General features: G+C 45.0%; 1 protein-coding gene across 6 annotated transcripts in view; it reads right to left on the reverse strand.

Moving 5' to 3' along the window:
• The window catches only part of TNFAIP8L1 (TNF alpha induced protein 8 like 1), a 33559-nt gene extending 12448 nt beyond the window's left edge, over positions 1–21111 (reverse strand). Inside the window, exons 1-2 of one of the 6 annotated variants that reach the window (XM_074203971.1) lie at positions 20901–21111; positions 14215–14359 (exon numbers count right to left, since the gene is read on the reverse strand). Coding sequence is in view for 1 of the 6 variants with exons in the window: in XM_074203969.1 (XP_074060070.1) it covers positions 2777–2780 (4 nt within the window). In the remaining 5 variants the exon portion in view is untranslated. Of the gene's footprint in view, positions 1–2776; positions 11609–14214; positions 16526–16579; positions 19566–20900 lie in introns of those variants that run through there. The other 5 variants (XM_074203973.1, XM_074203970.1, XM_074203974.1 and 2 more) reach the window with 5 other exon arrangements.
• Positions 21112–21362: the final 251 nt, after the last annotated feature.

Consider the following 21362-nt stretch of genomic DNA (forward strand, 5'->3'; position numbering starts at 1 on the left):
GCTCTCCCCATTCTAGTCCTCCACTCCTCATCCTCAAAGTCCTCTCTATTCTTTTTTTTTCCTTCATTTTTTTTTAGGTTTTTGCAAGGCAATGGGGTTAAGTGGCTTGCCCAAGGCCACACAGCTAGGTAATTATTAAGTGTCTGAGGTGGGATTTGAACTCAGGTCCTCCTGACTCCAGGGCTGGTGCTCTACCCACTGCACCACCTAGCCACCCTTTACAACTCTTTTCACAGCTGTCCCTACCCCTCTCTACACTACAAGTCATTTCTGAACTTAGTAGCTGATTTCTTCGCAGCTGGACCTTTGTAATAAATAGCTTCGTCACTGGTCTCTTAGCCTCAGACTCACAGAGTTAGAAGGGACTTCAAAGACCATCTGGCCAATGCTAAAGTTGTACAAGATTCCTCCAGATAATATAATAACTAACCTTTATAATAATGTTTTAAGGTTTTCAATGAGCTTGCCATTTTTTTATCTTATTTACTCCTCACAATCACTCTGGGTAAGATAGAAGCTGCTATTCCCATTTTTCAGTAGAAGAGACTATATTGAGGAGAGTGACTTCAGTGACTCACCCAGGGTCAAACAGATAGCTGGTATGTCTGAGGTAAGATTCAAACTCAAGTGCTTTTGATTTAAAACTTCACCTGATCTGGTAGATCAAGTATTATTGTCCCCATTTATACTGGAGAAACCAATGGGATTGGAATGGGCTCCTGAGCCCAGAGCTCTTTATACCACACCCCCAGAAAGTGTCTGTTGGTTTGCTTTCCTGAGTAGAAAGGGAAGACAAGAGTTCCCTGACACAGTTGTTCCACAGCTCCCTGGCCAAAATGGGGAGATGAGACTAACTGGGACAAAGAGAAATATCCTTCTCACTTTTCCCAGCCTGGATATTGTGTGTGTGTGTGTGTGTGGGAAGGTCTAATGGTTCCATAAATCAGGGGCCATCCCTGCCCCGGTCCCTCATGTTCCTTGGTTCATGCCATAGGAAGGGGAAGGCATATATATTGACCACATGGGCTGCCTTCTGCTCTCCTGAGACCCTACATTGTTCTACTGTAGCAAAGCACACCTTTGTCTCAGCCCCAGAGGCTTATTCCTATAACTCCTTCTGTGTTCCCAAAGAGGGTTGGGTGGGGATTGTAAACCATGACCATCTACGCAAGGCAGCCACATTTTTCTCAAGGAACTCCTTTGCTGAAGAGCTTTCCATGGTTCCCCATTGTCAAATAAAATCCAAACTTCGAAGCCTGGTTCTTAGCAATTCAGCCCTATCCTAATCCTCCAACTCAGTATCTCCTACTTCCTTAACGAGAAGTGGAGGGGAAAACCCCACTGAAACTGGAGGTAGAAAACCTGGGTTTAAGCTTGAACACTTACTAGATGGCTAAGTCCTCTTGCTTTACAAAGGTTTATTTTCCTCATCTGTAAAATGGGGATGATAATCTTTACACCTTACCCTCAGAATGTTTGTCCTTCATTTTTTTTTTTTTTTAGATTTTTCAAGGCAATGGGGTTAAGTGGCTTGCCCAAGGCCACACGGCTAGGTAATTATTAAGTGTCTGAGGTCGGATTTGAACCCACATCCTCCTGACTCCAAGGCCAGTGCTCTATTCACTGCACCACCTAGCTGCCCTTGTCCTTCGTTTTTGAAGAAGACCATGACATCAGGGAGGGGATGCCACGACAAGCACATGAACTGGTTTTGAGTGAGGGGGTCTATGCTAAGTCATTTACTCCTCCATAGTCATCTGGGTCCAGTGGCCAGATAAGAATCAGGACAACTAGAGATAGCCCTGGATGTGAGGCAATAAGGGTTAAATGATATACCCAGGGTCACACAGCCAATGTCTGAGGCTGGATTTGAACTCCTGTCCTGATTCCAAGGCCAGTGCTCCACTGTGACATCTAGCTATCCAATACCTCTCACAAGGAAGATATTTCTATAAACTTTAAAGTATTAGAGACACATTTTTAAAATTTGTTTAATAATAATTATATAATTACAACAATTCACATTCACAGCTAGATGAATAAAGCACCAACCCTGAAGTCAAGAGGATGTGAGTTCAAATTCAACATCAAACATGTACTAACTGTGTGACCTTGGGCAAGTCCCTTAACCCCAATTGCCTTACATTCAGACATCTCTAATCATTCTGATGAATGTCTGGCCACTGGACCAGATGACTCTGGAGGAAAAAGTGAAGTTGGTGACTTAGGACAGCACCTCCTCACTCAAATGCAATTCATATGCTTGTCATGGCATCACCTTTCTTATGTCATGATCTTTTTCCTGAAAGAAGGACAAACATCATCATCATCATTATCACAGATGAGGAAACAGGAATCCTGATGGGAAGGGATTTGCCTTACTCACATATTTAGTAAATGGAAAAGAATGGACGTTAAATGAAGATCCCAGGACTCCAAATGTAACATTCTTTTCTAATCTGACCTCAGGTATTTATTTGCTGTGTGACCCTGGACAAGTCACTTCACCTCTGTTTGCCTCAGTTTCCTCAACTGTAAAATAAAGATCATAATAGAACATTCACTGCATGGTTGTTAGGAACATCTGAGACAAAATTTGTAAAATGCATAGGGCCAGGGCACTTAAATCCTTCCTTGGGCCTGGCATGCCATACTTTCCCATACTACCTTTCATTTTTATGCTAATATTCTGTAGAAGTTTTCAGCAGTATGGCCCAGGCCCTTGTGTGTACTGTTACTGAAGCATACACAAAGCCAGTGGAGTGTGGCTACTTACCCATCTGGGGACTAGGACTCTCCAAGCTGATCTGTCATCACTTGCCCAGTGAGGTTGGATGTGCCAGCCCTGACCCTTCTCAGACCCTAATTGTTCCACAGCCTCCCTCCATGCAGGACCTATTCTGGAAGGACTAAGGAGTGACCATTCATTTTTACTGAGCATCCAGATAGATGGAGGCCATTGCTTGTACAAGAGCCTTGGGGAGAAGGGGCTCCAACTTCATTCCCCTTAGGAGCTGGATTTGGAGACTTCTTCACCTCTAAACCTACTTCTGTCTGTGGCATGTGGAAAGAATATTCACTCTGTCCTGTTTCCCTGTAAAATCTGAAAGAAACAGCAGTAGTTCAGATATATCTATCCATACCAGTGAGTACCCAGATACCAGGCATCTGGCTTCCCATACAAGGCCCATATGTCTCAGAGGACATAACCTGCCATGTTGGAATGAAGCAAAATGCCAACTGTGAATACAGTCAGTGTCTACAGCTGATCCATACATCCAATCTGATCTCCTTGCTGGCTCAGACCCTTCTTCCCTGCCTTGCTGTTTGACGAGAATCCAGACACCTACCCTTCATCATCAGCCTCCCCTCCTGTGGGAGTTTGACCTAACTACTACTTTCCCCCATTCTATAGCTAGAAAACTCCCACTTTCTCCTCCTTCTGAATGCCTGTGATTCAGAATCACTGCTTTCGGAGGCAAAAATCCCTATCTGCTGCCACTGTTGAATCTCTCATTGGCCTCTTAAGCTTAGCCTTCCTTCTACCCAGACCCTAACCATCTCTGCTCTCCCTTTGACCCCCTCAGTCATTAACAAACTTCCCTCCATTGTAGACTTCTTCCTCACACTCTTCTATTTTCTTTTTTTTCTTTTTCTTTCTTTTTTTTTAGATTTTTGCAAGGCAAATGGGGTTAAGTGGCTTGCCCAAGGCCACACAGCTAGATAATTATTAAGTGTCTGAGGTGAGATATAAATTCAAGTCCCCCTGACTCCAGGGCTGGTGCTCTATCCACTGCGCCACCTAGCCACCCCACACTCTTCTATTTTCTTGAGGCATCTTGTGATTGCAATGTAAAGAGTACTAGATTTTTGAGCCAGAGGACCTGGATTTAAATCCTGCCCCGTCGACCCTAGACAAATCACTTAGATCTCTCATGGACTCAGTTTCCTTAACTGTAAAATGGGAGGAAGGGAGAATAAAGTTAGACTAGATGATTTCAAAGGTCTCTTTCAGCTATCATCTGCTTCTTCATGTATTCACTGGTCTCCCCAATAATAGATGTTTCTCTTTCCATTATACGTCTCCCCCAGCCTTCAACACACTGGACCAAAAGGAGAAGGAGAAGAGGGCACATTCTTTGATCCTCACTGTCACTTTAGACGTTCTCTTTGTCACATCATCACAAGTCATAGACCACCCATGCCAGGTCCTTGCTGTGGGAATCTGTAGTGCTTCAGGTCACTCTTCCTCCTTCCTTCAGACATTCAGTATCTGATTCTAAGTCTTCCTCTCCTACCTGACCCCTGCCCTCATACTGCATACTTGTTGAAAGAGCTATTAATAGCCCTTCCAAATTCATCAACTCAGTTCTCAAAACCTAGCTCTTCAGGTCATCCATCTCAGCCACCTCAAGGCACATACCTCAGCTATCACCATCACCCTATCTATGCTACAGCCACCACCCTGCATTCCCAAAGACTTCTCTCTGATCCTATTTTGTCTTTCATCTGTACCTCACTCTTTCTAAACCAGGGGTTCATAGCCCTTTTTTTGTATCCTGAACCTTTCTGGCAGTTTGAAGTAATCTATGTATCCCTTTTTAGAAGAATGTCTTTAAAAGCCTAAAAATATGTAAAGTTACAAAGAAAACCAAATATATTGAAATATAGGCATTGAACTATATTAAAACCAAGTCCATGGGACCACAAGTTAAGAACTCCTGAGTTAAACTTATACTTTGACCTCATTGAGAACTTTGATCCTTCATCTTTCCTTATTCTTCTAATCTGACACCTATGCTTTGGTTTTACTTTCTTTACCATATAACCAACCAATTCAATCATGCACAACTATCCTTTCCACTCCCATCTTAAACCCTCTTCCTGCCTTAGCTTATATCTCATGCCCTTTGTGAAAGCCTAACTCTGGGTTATCTCCACCATCAGCCTTCTCCACTCCTACTTTCTCTCTGATGAATGCCCCTGGAGGAAGTGGCAACTTTTACTGTTGCCAAGAGACAACTGTGCCAACTCAAAATTCTAGAAATGTATCTAATTTCAACTGCTGCAGCAAAACACTTTTATTCTTTGACTTTCTTTTAAACTTCCTGTAACAATTCTTTCAAACCTCTTCAATCCCTCAAAACTAGCACTTCTATTTCTCTTTGAGGAGGTCCTACCTCACTTCCAATTGAGAGAAAACAAAGGTCATCCACCATGAACTCTCTTTTCCCTTATTCTCCCCCACCTCCAAATCCCTCTAATCATCCCCTATTTTCTCCTCCTTTGCTCCAACCTGTGGTGAGCTGGCTTATGGAAAGAGCAAACAAATACTTGTAACCCCTTCTAGCCTCCTTGGGGAACTTATCCTTCCAACATTTTCCTTTTTTCTCATCTCCAATCTCTATGTCTTGGCTCTGTATACACATACCTTGATCGTCTACCTTCTTTAAAAAACAATAAGCCTTCACTTGACCCTCCCATTCTCTTCAGAAGCATCCTATAGATTTCCCTGTTTTTAGCCAGATGCCTAGAAGAAGCCACTTGTGAGCTCCTCATCCTCACTATCCACTCATATCTCAGCAGCTTAAAATCTGACTTCCTACCTCACTGATTGACTGAAACTGCTCCTTGCCAGTTTACCAAGGCGCTCTTAATAGTCAAATCCAAGAGCCTTTCTTAAGTCCTCCTTCTTTAACTTTGAACCTGGCAAGCATCCCTTGCTTGTAGATCCTTTCCTCTTTCAACTTCTGAGATAGACTGCCCTCTTCATTATCTTACCTCTCCAATACTTCTCAGACTCTCTTGCCATATCACCATCCATTTCTACTTCTAACTATAAAAGTCTCCCAAAGGTCTCCTCTGGACCATTTTTTTCTTCTCTCCCTGAGCTATTTCTTGGCAATTTCTCCTCTTCTGTGGGTTCATTGATTGCCTCTAGGCAGATAACTATCAAATGTATTTATCCAATCCTAAACTCTTTCTTGAACTCCAATGATATATTGCCAACTTGCTTGCTAGACGTCTCAAACCAAAGCAGCTGAAATGTAATATGCTCGAAACAAAATTCATTATCTTCCCTCCCAAAACCGATTCTCCTCCAGACTTGCCTATTTCTGTCAAAGACAGTGCTATCTCTTCCTAGTGGCCTAGGCTTGCAAGCCTCCCTATCCAGCCAGTTGCCAGAGCTCGTCAGTTCTTTCTCCACAACATCTCTCATATCTGACTCCTCTTTGTTTCTATGGCTACTGAGGCTTTCATCACCTCTACTCATTGATGTCCAGGATAAGTCTCTCCCCAGTGCATATTTTCCCAAATGCCAAGGTAATTTCTTCTCCTACCTAAGGAGCTTCAATGACTTTATATTGCCTTTAGAGTAAAGTAAAGCATCCTCAGTTTGGCATTGAAGGGTCTCAAGAGTATGGCTTGATCCACCCTCTCTTTCTTATTTCATACTGGGGCAGCTAGGTGGTGTGGTAGAGCACCAACCTTGGAGTCAGGAGGACCTAAGTTCAAATTCAACCTCAGACAGTTGATACCTACTAGCTGTGTGATCCTGGGCAAGTCACTTAATTCCAGTTGTCTCATATCCGGGGCCATCTCCAACCATCCTGATTCATATCTGACCACTGGACATAGATGGCTCTGGAGGAGAAAGTGAGGCTGGGCGACTTAGCACAGAACCCCCTCACTCAAATTCTATTCACCTGCTAGTCATGACATCACCCCTCCTGATGTCATGTCTTCTTTGAGAACGAAAGACAAACATCATCATATTTCATACACTCTCCTTCATGGATTCTTCATTCCAACCAAACTGTTATACTATTATTCCTTATCAAATTTCTTTATTTCACCTCTATGTCTTTGCAATGGCTAAGCCCCTTGTCTACAATGCACTCACTCCTTCCTCATTGCCACATCTTAGAACCAAAAGAAGCCTAGAAATGACTAAGAGACAGTCATGAAAGGTGTCAATAAAACTTTTTAAAAAATTAAATGAAATAATGTAAAGGGCTTCAGAATAATTACAGAATCCCTAGCTTCCTCCAAGATTCAGTGAAGGTGCTGAAATCAGTTGATCTTCCTCATGCCTCCCTCCCCTTCGGCCCTAGTTGTGATCACTTTCTCCCTAGGATCAAAGTTATAGTTGGACAGAACTACAGAAGTCGTGAAGTCTGAACCCCTCTTTTAGAAAGTAAGCAACTTAGAGTTAAGTAATGTAGTAGACAGAGCTCTAGGGCTGGGATCAGGAAGACCCAAGTTCAAATCCAACCTTGGATTCTTAACTATGTGACATGGGCAAGTTACTTGAACTGTCTCTGTTTCTTCATCTATAAAATGGAAATAATAATAGCACCTGCCTCAGTGTTATGTGAAGAGCAAATGAGATACTGGTAAGTGTTTATCAGAGAACACCTGTATAAAGTAGATAGGGTATAAATGTTAACCATGATTATAAAGAACCTGGGGTCTAAAGCTGTTCAAAGGAGTAGAGATCAGAGCTGAGATGACTAGAGTTTCTTTCTCTGTACAGGTGTTTTTGTTGGAATTTTTTTTTTTTGGTGAGGTCACATAGCTAGTACCAAGTATCTGAGGCTAAATTTGAACTCAGGTCTTGATTCCAGGGCTGGTGCTCTATCCACTATGCCACCTAGCAGCCCCCCACATGTTGTGGTCTTAATATTATAGGCAACTTGGGGGTAGAAGTGTTCTATTTTCCTTTCTGCAATTCCAGTGTCTAAAGTACATGGTAGGCACTTTAATAAATGCTTGATGAAATAGATAGCTCATCTGCTGTTCTTTGCTACCAAGTTCCCTTCTTATTCCACTGTTCTCTACAATTCAGGTTGGAAGGAAAGAAAAGAATTGAGAGTAGCAATAGTAGTCCACTGGCCTATGGAGGTTTACTCAGACAATTTTTGTCCCCCAATTCATCTCAGACTTACTACCACAAGCCCATCCCTCTAGTCAGCCAGGCTAGGCAGGATTTAAGAGAATGTGTTCAGCTTTCTTGTCAACTTTCCTTTTTGTAACCCCTGTGATTTTAAAGAAATGGTACTGGAAATGGCTTCAGAGGACTAGTCAGATGATTCCCCTTTCCTGAACTCTAGTTTTCACATCTGTAAAATGGTTCAACCTTTTAGTTCTAAATTCTATGATCTCCCTTCTCCTCCCCACATTCCTCACCCCATTGTTCTACCAGAAACTCCTTATCAACAATCGGAGATGTTTCTGGTCCCTGGGGAGCTAGCAAGAGACCAGAATAAACCAGTGATTTCCTTCCTGTTCCAGTATGCTGCCTATGTTTCTACCTCAGGAGCTTCAGCAGCCAAGGAAACACCCGGAACTCAGGGGGCATGGACTGGGGCCACCCTCCTCTGTTACCACCCTCACAGGCCAGCCAAGTTTCAGGGAAGGGCAGGACTGGGAGTTGCTTTGCTCAGTATCTGGGCAGCAATGTAGCTGACACCCGGGCTGGGCTCTTGTGCCCAACTCTCAGTATTCTGAACTTGATCCCTGAATGGATCTCAAATCAATAATCATGGGCATTGGAGGACCAAAGGAGAGAGAGAATGGAGGTTCATTGCCATTCATTGTCATCTGCAAGAAAGTTAACTCTGAACCTAAGAAGTATCCCTCTTAGGGAAGGACCACCTTCTTCTACTAGGATCCACCAAAGGATGTAAATTTGAAGCTTGGGTCCCCATAGGTGACCAGATATAATACCCCCTTTTCTTCTATTCCCAGTGCCATATAACCAAGGTTTTTTTTTCCTCTTGGGACCTTGGCTTAGATTTTTTTCTTTGTCCTTACTATTTTTTTCCTCTCATATCCATAATTCTTTTTATAACTCTCTTTGCATTGAATCCCACATCTCTATTTCCTTCTTCATGACAAATGTTCCAGCATCCAGCTGGTCGGTCAGGCTCTTTGCTGGAGGAGATGCTAAGCTAAAGGAGAGGTTGTGGCCAAGGTCAAAGGTTAGGTTGATCAGGCTGATACCCACAAAAATGGAATTGAAAGAGAGACCCCTTACTCTCCACCCTGCTGCATCCCCCACCAAGGTTTCTCTCCTTCAATTATATAGGGCTACAAACAGACCAGGAAAGCTGGAAGGGAAATTAAAAGATAAAAGATAAAACCTAGAATGTCATAGAATCTCAGAGCCAGAAGGCAACCTTGCTTGACCATCAGGTCAACCCAATGCCTGAATAAGGATCCCTTCTGCAAGCAATGGCCTAGCTTCTGAACAAAGATTTCCAACCAGAAACACTAGACTAAAATACTAGACTAAACACTAGACTCAAAGTTACATTAGGACAAGGACTGAGGCCTATCAAAGCTTTGTACCTCTCACCGTGCCTGTCTAGCACAGTGTTCTGCACTGGAACCAAATTCTTTAGCATCCAAGTTCAATGCTTTTATTAGCACGTAACATCTTCTAGTTGGGATTGTCTGAGAGCAGAATGAAACATGGAAGCCTTGGGCCATGTCAAGGAGGGGCAGCGATACAGAATGAAAAGTATCCTGATCACAGTCTGGGCAGCCTAAGGACATTATAATATTATGAATAACAGTAAAAATTAACATTTACATAATTTGGTCAAATATATGTTAAGCACTTTACAATTATTTTCTCATTTGATGCTCACAACCCTAGAATGTCCATGCTGTTATTATCTCATTTGAGGAAACTGAGGCAAGTAGAGGTTAAGTGACTTGCCTAAGGTCACCTAGCTAATGAGTATCTGTAGTTTACTGCAATACCTCACTGCCAGGTCAAACCTCACCTACTTCCTAGATGGACCACTGATGACCCTGTAGTCAGAAACTGGGTTATATAATGTTCTTACGCATGGCAAAGAATATGGCAGGACCGGAATTGCACCCTCATTTACCTTATCACTAGCATGCCTTGGGGATACCTCACATGTAGATAAATCAGGGAAAATAAGACTATCTTCAGTTAAACTCCTGGGTCTCAGTTTCCTCTTCTGTAAAATGATGTTGGCCTCTGAAGTCTCTTCCAATCCCAAGCAATTATCTACTAGATTATGACCTAGAGCCTGTGCTAGAGTCCTTGCTGTGTTGTTCATTCTTCATCCCAGTCTCTATTCTTTGACCATTTCCCATCTTACTTGGAATCGAAATCTCAACCCATATTTAGTTTCTTGAGTTGGTCCTAAACAGGGAATCTGGATTCTATGACTTTTCCTTTACAGACTTGCCTTGGCCTGGGCTTCTGGACCCACCACCTAGGCTATTCCTTTAATCATCATTCTCACCTTATCCTAAACATAGGCCTCTGAAATGTCACCCTAGCCAGTCAGCATTTTGGGCTACATTTCTACTTAGGCCAGCTAGGCCTCTGGACTTTCCCTTCTGTCTGTGAATACATGGCCATTGTCTCTTCATTTGGCTTCATCCCTCACACTGAGTCCATCTTTGACCACAGGATTCAAGGTAAATTATAGGTGCCAGAAAAGTAGCCACAATCTCTGGATTGACCACTACCCTGACACTGTCCTAAATGAGAAAGCAGACTGGCTCTGGGGCCTGGTGGTCCCAGGTTAATATGCCAAGAACCCTCCTCATGAAAACACTTCAAGAAAACTAGGTCCTAAAGCCATCCTCGGGCACCAATCTTCAGTAGAATCAGGAGCCCTTGCTAATAGAGGCTTATCTTATTTTATTGTGCTTCACAGGGATGGCAGTTTTTAAATTGAAGGTTTGTGTCAACCCTGTGTTGATCAAGCTTATCAGCTCAACAACATGTTCTCTCATATCATGTTTCTTTGTCACATTTTGATCATTCGCACAATTTTCAAGCTTTTTCTTTAATTCCATATTTATATATTATTATCATTATATTTGTTAAGGTATTCCATCATCAGGAATCTTTGGTAATACTATTATAATTTGGGGAACCACAAATCACCCCCATACAACACTTGGTGAACACAATTGATAAATGTTGTGTGTTCTGAGTGTTCCACCAGCCAGCTGTTCTCTCTCCCTCTCCTAGGGCCTCCCTATTCCCTGAGACACAAAGATATCGAAATTAGGCTAATTAATAACCCTACAATGCTCTTTAAGTGTTCAAGTGAAAGGAAGAGTAAATTGATGTGGCAGATTTTATTGTCTTACTTTAAGAAATTGCCTGAGCCATTGCAGTGTTCTGCAACCCCCACTTTGATCAGTTGGCAGCCATCAACATCGAGGCGAGACCTTCCACCAGCAAAAAAGATAATGACTTGTAGAAGGCTTAGATGATGGTTAACATTTTTTAGCAATAAAGGATTTTTAATTAAGGTATGTACCTTTTTAATAGACATAATACTATTGCACACTTAATAGACTACTGTATAGTATAAACATAACTTTTATATGTACTGGGAAACTAAAAAAAAATTTGTGTGACTCTCTTTATTGCGATTTTCACTTTATTGCAGTGGTATGGAACCAAACCAGCAGTATCTCCAAGGTATGCCTGTACTGGTAAGTGCCTGCTCTGAATGTTAGCATTCCAAGTTTCTAGTACAAGGAAGCTTTCATCTGAGACTCTCTCCTGCTTTCCTTCCTTCCTTCCCTCCTCCCTTCCTCTCTTTTATTCCTACCTCCCTTCCTTGCTCTCTCTCTCTCCCTTCCTTCCTTCTTCCCTCTCTCCCTCCCTCTCTCCATTCTTTTTTCTTTCCTTCCTTCTCCCTCTCTCTGTTTTCTTCCTCCTTCCCTTTCTTCCTTCCTTCCTCCCTCCCTCTCTCTTATTTCCCCCTCCTCCCTCCCTCCTTCCTTTCTTCCTTCTTCAACATCTATGTAGTTGTATGCACTTGGCATCTTGAGTTGATGGGGCTGTCTTATAAGGGAGACCAGAGAATAAGACAGAACCCTGACCCCAGGGGAGCTTCCATTCTTAGAACATAGAACATTAGACTGGAAGAGCCTCTAATGCTGTGACTTCTATACATCAAGAATTGGATATTGGAGGTTCCAGCTACCTTGTGCCCATCATACCACTCTCCATTACTCTTTGGGTAAACTAAGAACTCTTGGAGTCCTTGGCAAAGAACTCACTTGAGTTCAAAAAAATCAACTTCATGTGAATCTGATGAAGGAGACAAAGTTAAAGAAAATTCTGGGGGTTTTAGTGGAACAGGCTCATTATGTTGTTTGATATACCAGTCAGATAACTAAATGTGATCTTGTGATCACATGCGATTAAGAGGGGCATGGCATCCAGAACTGGGGAAGATGTCCTATCTGGAGAGTTGGGTTCAGTTTTAGGTGACATATCTTCCACTTTATTAAGTAAAACAGCATCCAGGATGGTGAAGGGAAGAAGAGAAGGTAGGGAGAAGTGTGCCAAAGTGAGTAATGTTGTAGTCAGCTTTAGTTAGTGTCAAGACCTGGGTTAGAATCTAGCATCTGATAGTGACTGGTTGCATGACAATAGGCAAGTTACTTAGTTCTAGTGGGTCCTTCCAGGTTGTTGTTCAATCATTTCAGTTATGTCTGACTCTTAGCAACCCCATTTTGAAGTTTTCTTGGCAAAGATACTGGAGTAGTTTGATTATTTCCTCTCCATAAATGAAAAAACTGAGGCAGACAAGATTAAATGACTTGTCCAGGGTCACACAACGTTAAGTGTCTGAGGCCAGATTTGAACTCAGGAAAATGAGCCTTCCTGATTCTAAGGCCAGAGCCCTCTCCACTATATCACTTATCTGCTCACTTCATGAATGTGACCAAGGTCATACTGTTACCTTGAACCCAGGCGAGGGGTGAGCCTCTTTGCACTTCACCAGCATAACCCTCAAATGACAGGTTTCCAAGTTATCACTGGTCAGCAGAGGCAACCTCTCCAGAGAGGCGGGACTTGCCAAGACCCAGGTTTTATCTGACACAGCTTTCAGGAGCTCAGAGTCATCGTCATGCCAGCAGGACTCAGATGGATAACAACAGCAACAACCACAATAGTAATAATAACTCACGTTCCTCTAGCACTAACATACAGATAGAGCACTTTGCTCACAGCTCCAGTAAGGGATCTGGCTGCAAGCTTGATCATCCCAGGGGCTCACCAAAATGAGATGATAATTATGAGATCTTCTCAGCTAATGAAATGTCAGAAATTAGAATTTGAACTTAAGATTTCTGACTCTATATCCGGCACTTTTCCTATAATTTTTGTCTTATTCAATTGCCTCATTTTGTAGATGGAGAAACTGAGGCCCAGAGAGGGAGCTGACTTGACAAAGTTCAAGCCACAAATCAGAGACTAAGTCGGACCTTGAACCCATGGGGCCAAAGAAGGGACACCCCTGTCCTGCCCCTCAGAGGGGCAGGCAGCCTGCTCCCCCATTTAATGAATATTTCAGACTGTAATCCAAAGACCTTAAATAATTAATGGGTTAGTGCTGTTGGGCGGGGAGGCCTGAACAGAGGGCACTGGTAGGCTGATCTCTGACTACCACCAATAAATTCCTCTGCTGCACCCCTCTTCCAAATACTCTGGCCCTAAGCAATGAAGGCCACCACTGAGTCCTCTTGTCAGGGTTCCTTGGCTCCTGGTTTTTTTTTTTCCTTTTCTTTCCACATAGGCAGGTGAGGCTTGGCAACAAGAGCTCTTATCAAGGCCAACTGAGGTAAAGGCCAGCAGATCAGGATTGGGTGTGTTCCTCACTCCAAGGGGCTGAAGGAGACGCCACCCATCCCAGGCACATTCTGCTAAGTCTAGGATTTGGTGTCTCCACCATTGCTTCCCCTACCTCCCAAGCCTTATGCCCTATCTGAGACCTGGAATCAAACTGTCCTGAATCACCCCTCTTCTATATCTGTACAAGTCTCATTTCCAAGCCCTCATTTCTGTCTGTTGAAACATTTCCCTTCTCTAAAGGCCCAGCTCTGGTGTCCCCTCTTCCATGAAGACTTCCCAGGTCCTCACAGCCAAAAATTTCCTCCTCCCTGGGCAAAATGCATTTGCCCCCATCTGTCTCATTTCCTTGTACTCCTCAATCATCACCCTTTTCACTTATAAACCACTTGAAGTCAGGGATTATTTCATGCTAAGCACAGGAGGGACTTTATCTATGTTTACAGAACCCAAATGAATTGTTTCAGAGTTTCCAATACCAGAATAGAACATATGCAATCACAGAGTGGCGGAGCATGAAGGGCTAGAGTGAATCAAGATAACCAGGGTTCAAATCCTACCTTGGTCACTCACTAGCTGTGTGGTGTCTGGCAGGTTGCTTGACTGCTCTGAGCCTCAGTTTTCTCATCAGCAAAATGGGCATAATAACAACACTCCTCAATTCCTCAGACAGCTTAGAGCATACATTGCAGAGCTAATGCCAACCTGCATGGATGGAGAGAATCTCTTCACCAAGTGCTCCTTTTTTACCAATAAAATCATAGATTGGTTAAAAAAAAAACTTACACAAAAAAGAAAAAAAAACTGATGCACAGAACTGATCTAAGCATCAATGAGATACTGTATGTAAGCACTAGAGAAAGAAAAACTTTTATTATTAAGACTCCTATCTAGCCCAGCCCTCTCATTTTACAAATGGGGAGACTGAGGCTCAGAGAGAAAGAGATCAGTTCAAAGTCACACAGCAAACAAAGGGAAGACTAGGGATCCTTCCATCACCCTTTCCACTATACCACACTAAGGGAAGATTATATCTCAAAGGGGTGGGGTCTCATTAAAAGGCAGACCCTCAATTCCCAACCTATCAGAGGGACAGAGAAGACTGAAGGGATCTCTGTCTCTCCTTCCTCCCACTCCTAGAGCAAAAGAACCAGCTCTGACCAATGTGAAGAATTCTAGGATTGTGTTGGATAAAATAGTTAAATTTTTAGGGGGAGCATTTATTGACACTTCTCAGAAGTCAGCAAATGCTACAATTATTGTTTTGTTGTCTAGACTTAAGAAAGTGTAGAGAAAAATGTTTACAATGCAGGTGAACACAAACACATTTTCCCCTCCCCAAAACTGCTCCTTAAACATTTACCAGAACACTCCTGGAGAACTTCCTAGAGACTGATGATAGATAAGCTACTCTTGGGGAAGCTCACACATGTCCTATATTCCTACCCATATCCCACTGGGAGTAGAGGAGGGTGCTAAAGATCTGGATTTGAATCCTGACCTTGCTACTTATGGGCTTAGCAGCTCTGTGAACCCAGGCAAGTCACCACCCTTCCTCCCACCTCCAAGATTCTTCTTTTGAGCCTATTGATTGAAAGGTTTTAGAACAAAGAAACTGAGAGAGTTTCATAATATCAAATGATAGCCTAAGGGGCAGCTAGAGTAGGCTAGGATGCACAATGGATAGAACTCTGGAGCCAGAATCAAGAGAACCAGAGTTCAAATCTAGCCTCAGATGCTGTGTGACCCTGGGCAAGTCACTTAACTTCTCTCTACTTCAGTTGGGAAAAATAACTCTCAGAGTTGTTGATTTATAAGGTACAGCTAGATGACATAGTGTATCCACTATGCACCGGGCCTAGAATTCAAATCTAACCTCAGACACTTACAAGTTGTACGACCCTGGACAAGTCACTTAACCTTATTTACCTCAGTTTCCTCATTTGTCAAATGGACTTGAGAAGGAAATGGCAAACCACTCCAGGATCTCTCCCCAAAGACCTCAAATACATTCACAAGATTCAGACACAACCGAACATGACTAAACAACAAAAATTTGTAGTGTTTGGATAGTGCAGAAGAAGAAAGCACATATTCTAGGCTCACAAGTGGAGCAGGATAGGATCCGTTTGTTCCCCCGCTCCTACCACAGGAGGACGCCCAGACACAGCTCTCTTTTCATATGAAATGGATTTGTTTCCAGGGAGAATCCCCATTGTCATTTCCATCCATTCTCCCTCATTACCAAACCATTTTGACCCAATGGGAAAAGTAAAAGACTAGGACAAGTGGAGTAAGGCAGCAGACTGCGGAAGTCCTGGAATCAAGTATGTGTCCCACAAGTCCTGGGAGTCGGGAAACCCTAGATCTGATCGGGCTCTGGCAGGGATTTAATGTGTCTCTTTCTATGCCTCAGTTTACCCTTCTATAAAATGATACAAAATAGAGACCACCAGAGCTAGAAGGGCCTGTGCAGACCAGCTAATAATCAGGAATCCTTAACTTAAAGACCTGTGAACTTGTTTTAAAAAAGTATTTTAATAACAACTTCAATAAACTTAGTGTACTTTATAATCCAATGCTTTAGATTACATAAAACAATATTCTGCTTTATGCATTTAAAACCATGTCTCTAAGAAGGGGTTTACAGTCTTCACCAGACTGATAGCCAAAGGGGATCTTTTGCCACAGGAAGAAGGTTAAGAATTCTTGGGCTAATCCAAACCTTTCATTTTACAAATGGGGAAACAGGCTCGGAAAGAAGAAATAACTCCCACCTCTCCCACCATCATTTACAGCAAGCTGAAGCAGAGGCAAAAGCAGGTCATGACCTGTACTCTGACTCCCAACACAGGGTCCCTTCTGCCACATCGCCGCCTCTCCCACCTAGCAGCCCCCACATGCCCAAGTTTCTTTCACACTCACCCAAAGCAGCTCAACACTCATCTGAGGAATGTTCCAGGCTCCTCACCCTGATAGCAAGTGAGGATGGTCCAGGGGAGCAAGGGGCTCTAGTTGGGGGGTAAATGGGGAAACAGACCCAATGTTTGGATGACTCGACGCATTCCTGTCCAGGCAACAGGTATTTGTTCTTTGTCGTTGCCATGGGCACAGCGGGCAGGGGCCCGGTTACACCTTTGCCAGCCCCTCCTCCAACATCTCCCAGCTGCTCCCCAGCGTGTCAGGACATTTCTTGTTTGTTCATTGGCTGCCCAAGGAGCTGCAAGTCAGCAGGGTCTCCCTTTTCATTTTTTTAAAAGACCTAGAGATGACAGCACTTTGGCCAATAGCGCAGAGGAGGGCAGTTTGGCTCCAGGGCCATGCCCCCCCCCAGATCTAAGGAATGTGTTTCTCTAGGCCCAATGGTCAGTGGGGTGGAATGAGGAGTACCTGGGATGGAAACCAAGATACCTGGGTTCTCCCTTCAACCCTACCTATCACTCTGTGGGCAAGTCTCCTCTCTGGGATTCGGTTTCTTCATCTGTCAAATGGGAATATTACTTCTCCAGGATATTGTGAGTCTCTAAGGAGAGACTGTACCTTAGAGAAGGTATAGGGAAAGGAAGAAGGAAGAAGGATGCTGAGCTTGGGTTTTGGACTTCTGCCAGGCAAAAGATTTGAAAGGCTGACCCAATCCTCTCAACTGTCCTGCCAAGGAAAAAGGGTGCTTTCTTTTTGTGTACCATTTCTTTCTCCTCTTGAAAATTAGGGCTATTTAGTTTGGGTTAAAGGAAGGACAGTGTTGGCTGCAGCCCAGAATGGTTAAGGGATAAACCCAGCTCTTCCAGTTCCATTTATAAACCTGAACCTGGTGGAGGGGTAGAGGGAGAGGAGAAGACTTTTCTCATAATTCATACAGCAATAACTGTTAGGGCTAGAAGAAGCTCAGAGCCCTGCTCTAGTCCCCATTTGTTCAGCGATTCAACATGACCTTGGACAGGTCATTTTATTTTTTATGGACTTCAATTTCCCCTTCTGTAAAAAGCCAAATGTCATTTAGCTTTTAAAGGCTAAGTTCTGATATTCTATGTTTCAATGGACCTCTGAGTCTCCTAAGGCTCCTCCCAGCTCTAACATTGTGTTCTAAGGTCCCTCCCAGCTCTTGACACTATGTTCTAATGTACTTCCCAGCTCTGACATCCTATGTTCTAATGTACTTCCCAGCTCTGACATTCTCTGTTCTAAAGGACTTTTCAGATCTGATTTTCTGTGATTTTATAGCGGAAAGGAATCAAACAAAGAAACTCAGGACTTGTGGGGAAGGGGGAAAGAAAACAGGGAGGAAGGAAGGTCATTTCAGAAGTCATTGTTCACTCTTCCAGGTTCCTTCAGAGAGGGGAATTCCCTGGCGCATGGGATTCATCGATTGTCTATATTAGGGGGTGTTGGGAGGATGAGTGTGCTTTTCATCAAGCAGTGCCTCAGTCCCTGGCTGCTTCCTGAGCTCACCCATCTGGGCCCTAGGAAGCCACTGCACCCATGGGGCCCCAAAGGAGTGAAGACACCCACTCAGACAAGCAAGCAACAGCTTGAAAGTTCTTCAGATTCACACCTGGCCCTTGATGACAAGAAGGAGGAGCCGAGTCAGGAAGTGAGTCAGAGGCAGGCAGCAGTGGCTCCCCCAGCTCAGTCACTAACTACCTCCCTGGGCTTAGGAAGGCAGAACTCTAAGGGTGAAGCTGGGTGGGGTGAGGTGGGAGCATGGAGCACCAGGAGGAAACTGTCCTGTCAGGACAGGGAGGAAGGACACAAGTCAAGGCTCTTGGCATCCTATCATTTTGCCCCAGCCACTTTATAAGAGACTTCAAAGCACCTAAATGGCCCTAATTACTATGACTAGGCCCTGGAACTATTTAATATCTTAATAGTCAAAGCCTAGACTGAGATCTGCCCAAGGGCAGCTGGGGAGGAAGACCTGGGAGAGGCTTCACCTTAGGAAGGCCCCTTGACCTTGCTCAGCCTGGGTTAGCAGCAGCAACAGCAGCAGCTTCCTCTACCCTGGAACTTCCAGAAATCTTCCTCCCTACAGCCTTTGCTCACAGTCCCTCCTGTAGCTGGATGACTAAGTGGTTAGAGCCTTTAACCCTGAATCAGGAAGATCTGAGTTCAGATTCTACCTCACACACACATTAGCTGTGTGTAACCCTGGGCAAAATACTCAGTTTCCCCAACTGTAAAATGAATAACAATACCTACTTCTCATGGATGCTGAGAAGCAAAGGAGAGAATATTTGTAAAGCATTTAGCACAGGGTCAGGAACAGTGTAGGTGCTATAGAAATTCTTATTTTCCGCCTGTCTCTGCTTCTCTACATCCTGACGATCCATTTTCAAATTCCACCCCCTGTCTCCCAGGGAAACCAAGGCAGGGTATCTTAGACCCAGCTGAAGTCTCCACCCCTCTATGGCCTTGGTTTTCCCATCTATTCCTATTGCTCATAAGCTGATACAGACCCTCATTACCCCGCCATCTCCATATAGTCTGCTGCTTGTTTAGTCATTTTTCAGTCATGTCTGACACTTCATGACCACATTTGGGATTCTCTTGGTAGAGATCCTGGAGTGGTTTGCCATTTCCTTCTTCAGTTCATTTTTCAGATGAGGAAACTGAGGCAAACAGGGTAAAGAGACTTGCCCAGGATCACACAGCTAGGAAGTGTCTCAGGCTGGATTTGAACTCAGTTCTTTATGACTCAATCTACTGCATTACCTAGTTCCCCTACACTGCCACATAGCCTGCTAGATGGGTGGTCTTGTCTCCATACTCTCTTCCCTGAAAACCCTCCTTCAAGGCTCTGTCAGGTTAAATTTTCTTCAACTTTTTCCTGGTCCCTTTTTGCTTAAGGATTTTCACTAACCAAGTGAAGCTGAAGCTGATCTCCTTTGCCCAACATTCATTACCTTCCATTGCACCCCCCCCCCACACGCACACACACAGACCCCTGAAGATTTCCCCTTTCCTGTTTACATTCTGCATTTTACTCATTGTCTCCAGAACACCCTTTGCTGCCTGGAACTTAGAGTGTTTTCCCTCCCAACTTCACCTATGGAACGCCTGCCCCTTCCTTTAAAGTTCACGTAAGGGGCAGCTAGATGGCCCAGGGACAGAGTATTGGCCTGTTGTCAGGAGGACCTGAGTTTAAATCAAGCCTCACAGACTTGATACTATACCTCTATGACCTTGGACAAGTCACTTAACCCCATTGTCTTATAAAAACCAAATAAGTAAATAAATAAATAAAATTCACTTACAAAATGACAAAACCCATTCTCCATGCTGTAAAAACCTAACCCCCCCCAACCCCATCAGACCTCACATAGCCTATAGATTCTGCAGTTCTGTTGCATCTATTCAGTAAAATATGAAGCAGAAAATTGTGAGAAGTATGATTGTGCCCAAGTGGAGGCAAGGCCAGCCTTTGAAGCAGGAAGCTGGGGCTTTGTCTTCTGACTCCTTGTTGGACATAGTCAATATATATGATCATAGGGAACACCTTGAGCTCTTGGAGCCCCAAGCAATTAATTCTCTAAGGCTGTGAATTACCTACTGGCTGCCCATTGGCATCAGAGGGAGGGAAGCTTCCTTGTCTAAAAAGGAAGACGCAGTCCGACATGGTTGCGAGGTCTCTTCCAGTTCTAACTTTTTGATTTGTGATGTATTTTTTTTTGCTCCCAAGGATACTTAGCACCCAAGTGGGTCAGCCACAGCAAATCAGAAGGAAGACAGCTTTGGACCAGCCCCAGAGCTGGCCCCATGCTGTGTCCGGGTAGGGGGTGGAGGAGGAGGGCAGAGCAGAGCTAGTGAGATAGCTGGGGCAGTGTGGGAGTTTCCCAGGGCCCAGAGGTCAGGCCCAGATCTGGGGGGGTGGGGTGTACGGGTCTCGGGAGGATCCTCTCCCTGGAGAGGGGCTGGCATCCCACCTCCTCCCCTGAGTTGGAGGAAAAGACCCGGGAGTCCCAACAGAGCCAGAGGGGCAGGCGCAGGCTGAGGGGCGAATCGAGGAAGGGGGAGGTGTCAAAGGCCAGGACCCCCCCCCCCCCAAGCCGGGGGACCGGGAGCCGGGGGAGCAGGGAGCTGGAGAGGGGCAGAGAGGGAAGGGAAGCGGGCGGGATGGAGCGCGGGCCGGAGGGGAGGCGGGCCGGGGGAGGGGGGAGGGCACCCCCTGCGCCCCCCAACCCCCCGCAAAGCTGCCCCCCTGCTCCCGCCCGCTCTCCGGGGGCGCCCCGCGCGGGCCAGGGGAGCTCACCTGCGGCAGGTTGGCTTCCACGGGGCTCCCCGCCGAGGCTCGCGTGGGGCGGACACGAGCTGCCCAGAAGTCCCGGGTCCGGGCGCCCGCGCGAGAGACGCCTCCAGCAGCCCGGCCCGGGGCCCAGGCACCGGCCAGATCCCGGAGGCCGAGGCCAAAGGGGCGAAGGGGAGGATGCGGAGCCGAGGAGGAGGCGGCGGGGCCGGGCGGGCCGGGGCCGGGGGCGGGCGCTGGAGGGCGGGGCGGCCAACTTTCAAGCCCAAGTTTCCCAGCCCGGGGGCGGGGCGAGCGCACGGGGCCAGCCAATGGCCTGCCCAGCTTCCTACGAAGCGGCCAATGGGAGGCGAGCCGGACGCGGGCGGGGGGGGGGGGGGTGATGAGAGAGACAGAGAGACAGTGTGTGTGTGTGTCTCTGTGTGTCTGTCTTTGTGTGTCTATATCTTCTCTGTGTGTGTCTGTGTG

Source organism: Macrotis lagotis, chromosome X, assembly GCF_037893015.1.
Source record: "Macrotis lagotis isolate mMagLag1 chromosome X, bilby.v1.9.chrom.fasta, whole genome shotgun sequence".
NCBI classification, from domain to species: Eukaryota; Metazoa; Chordata; class Mammalia; order Peramelemorphia; family Peramelidae; genus Macrotis; species Macrotis lagotis.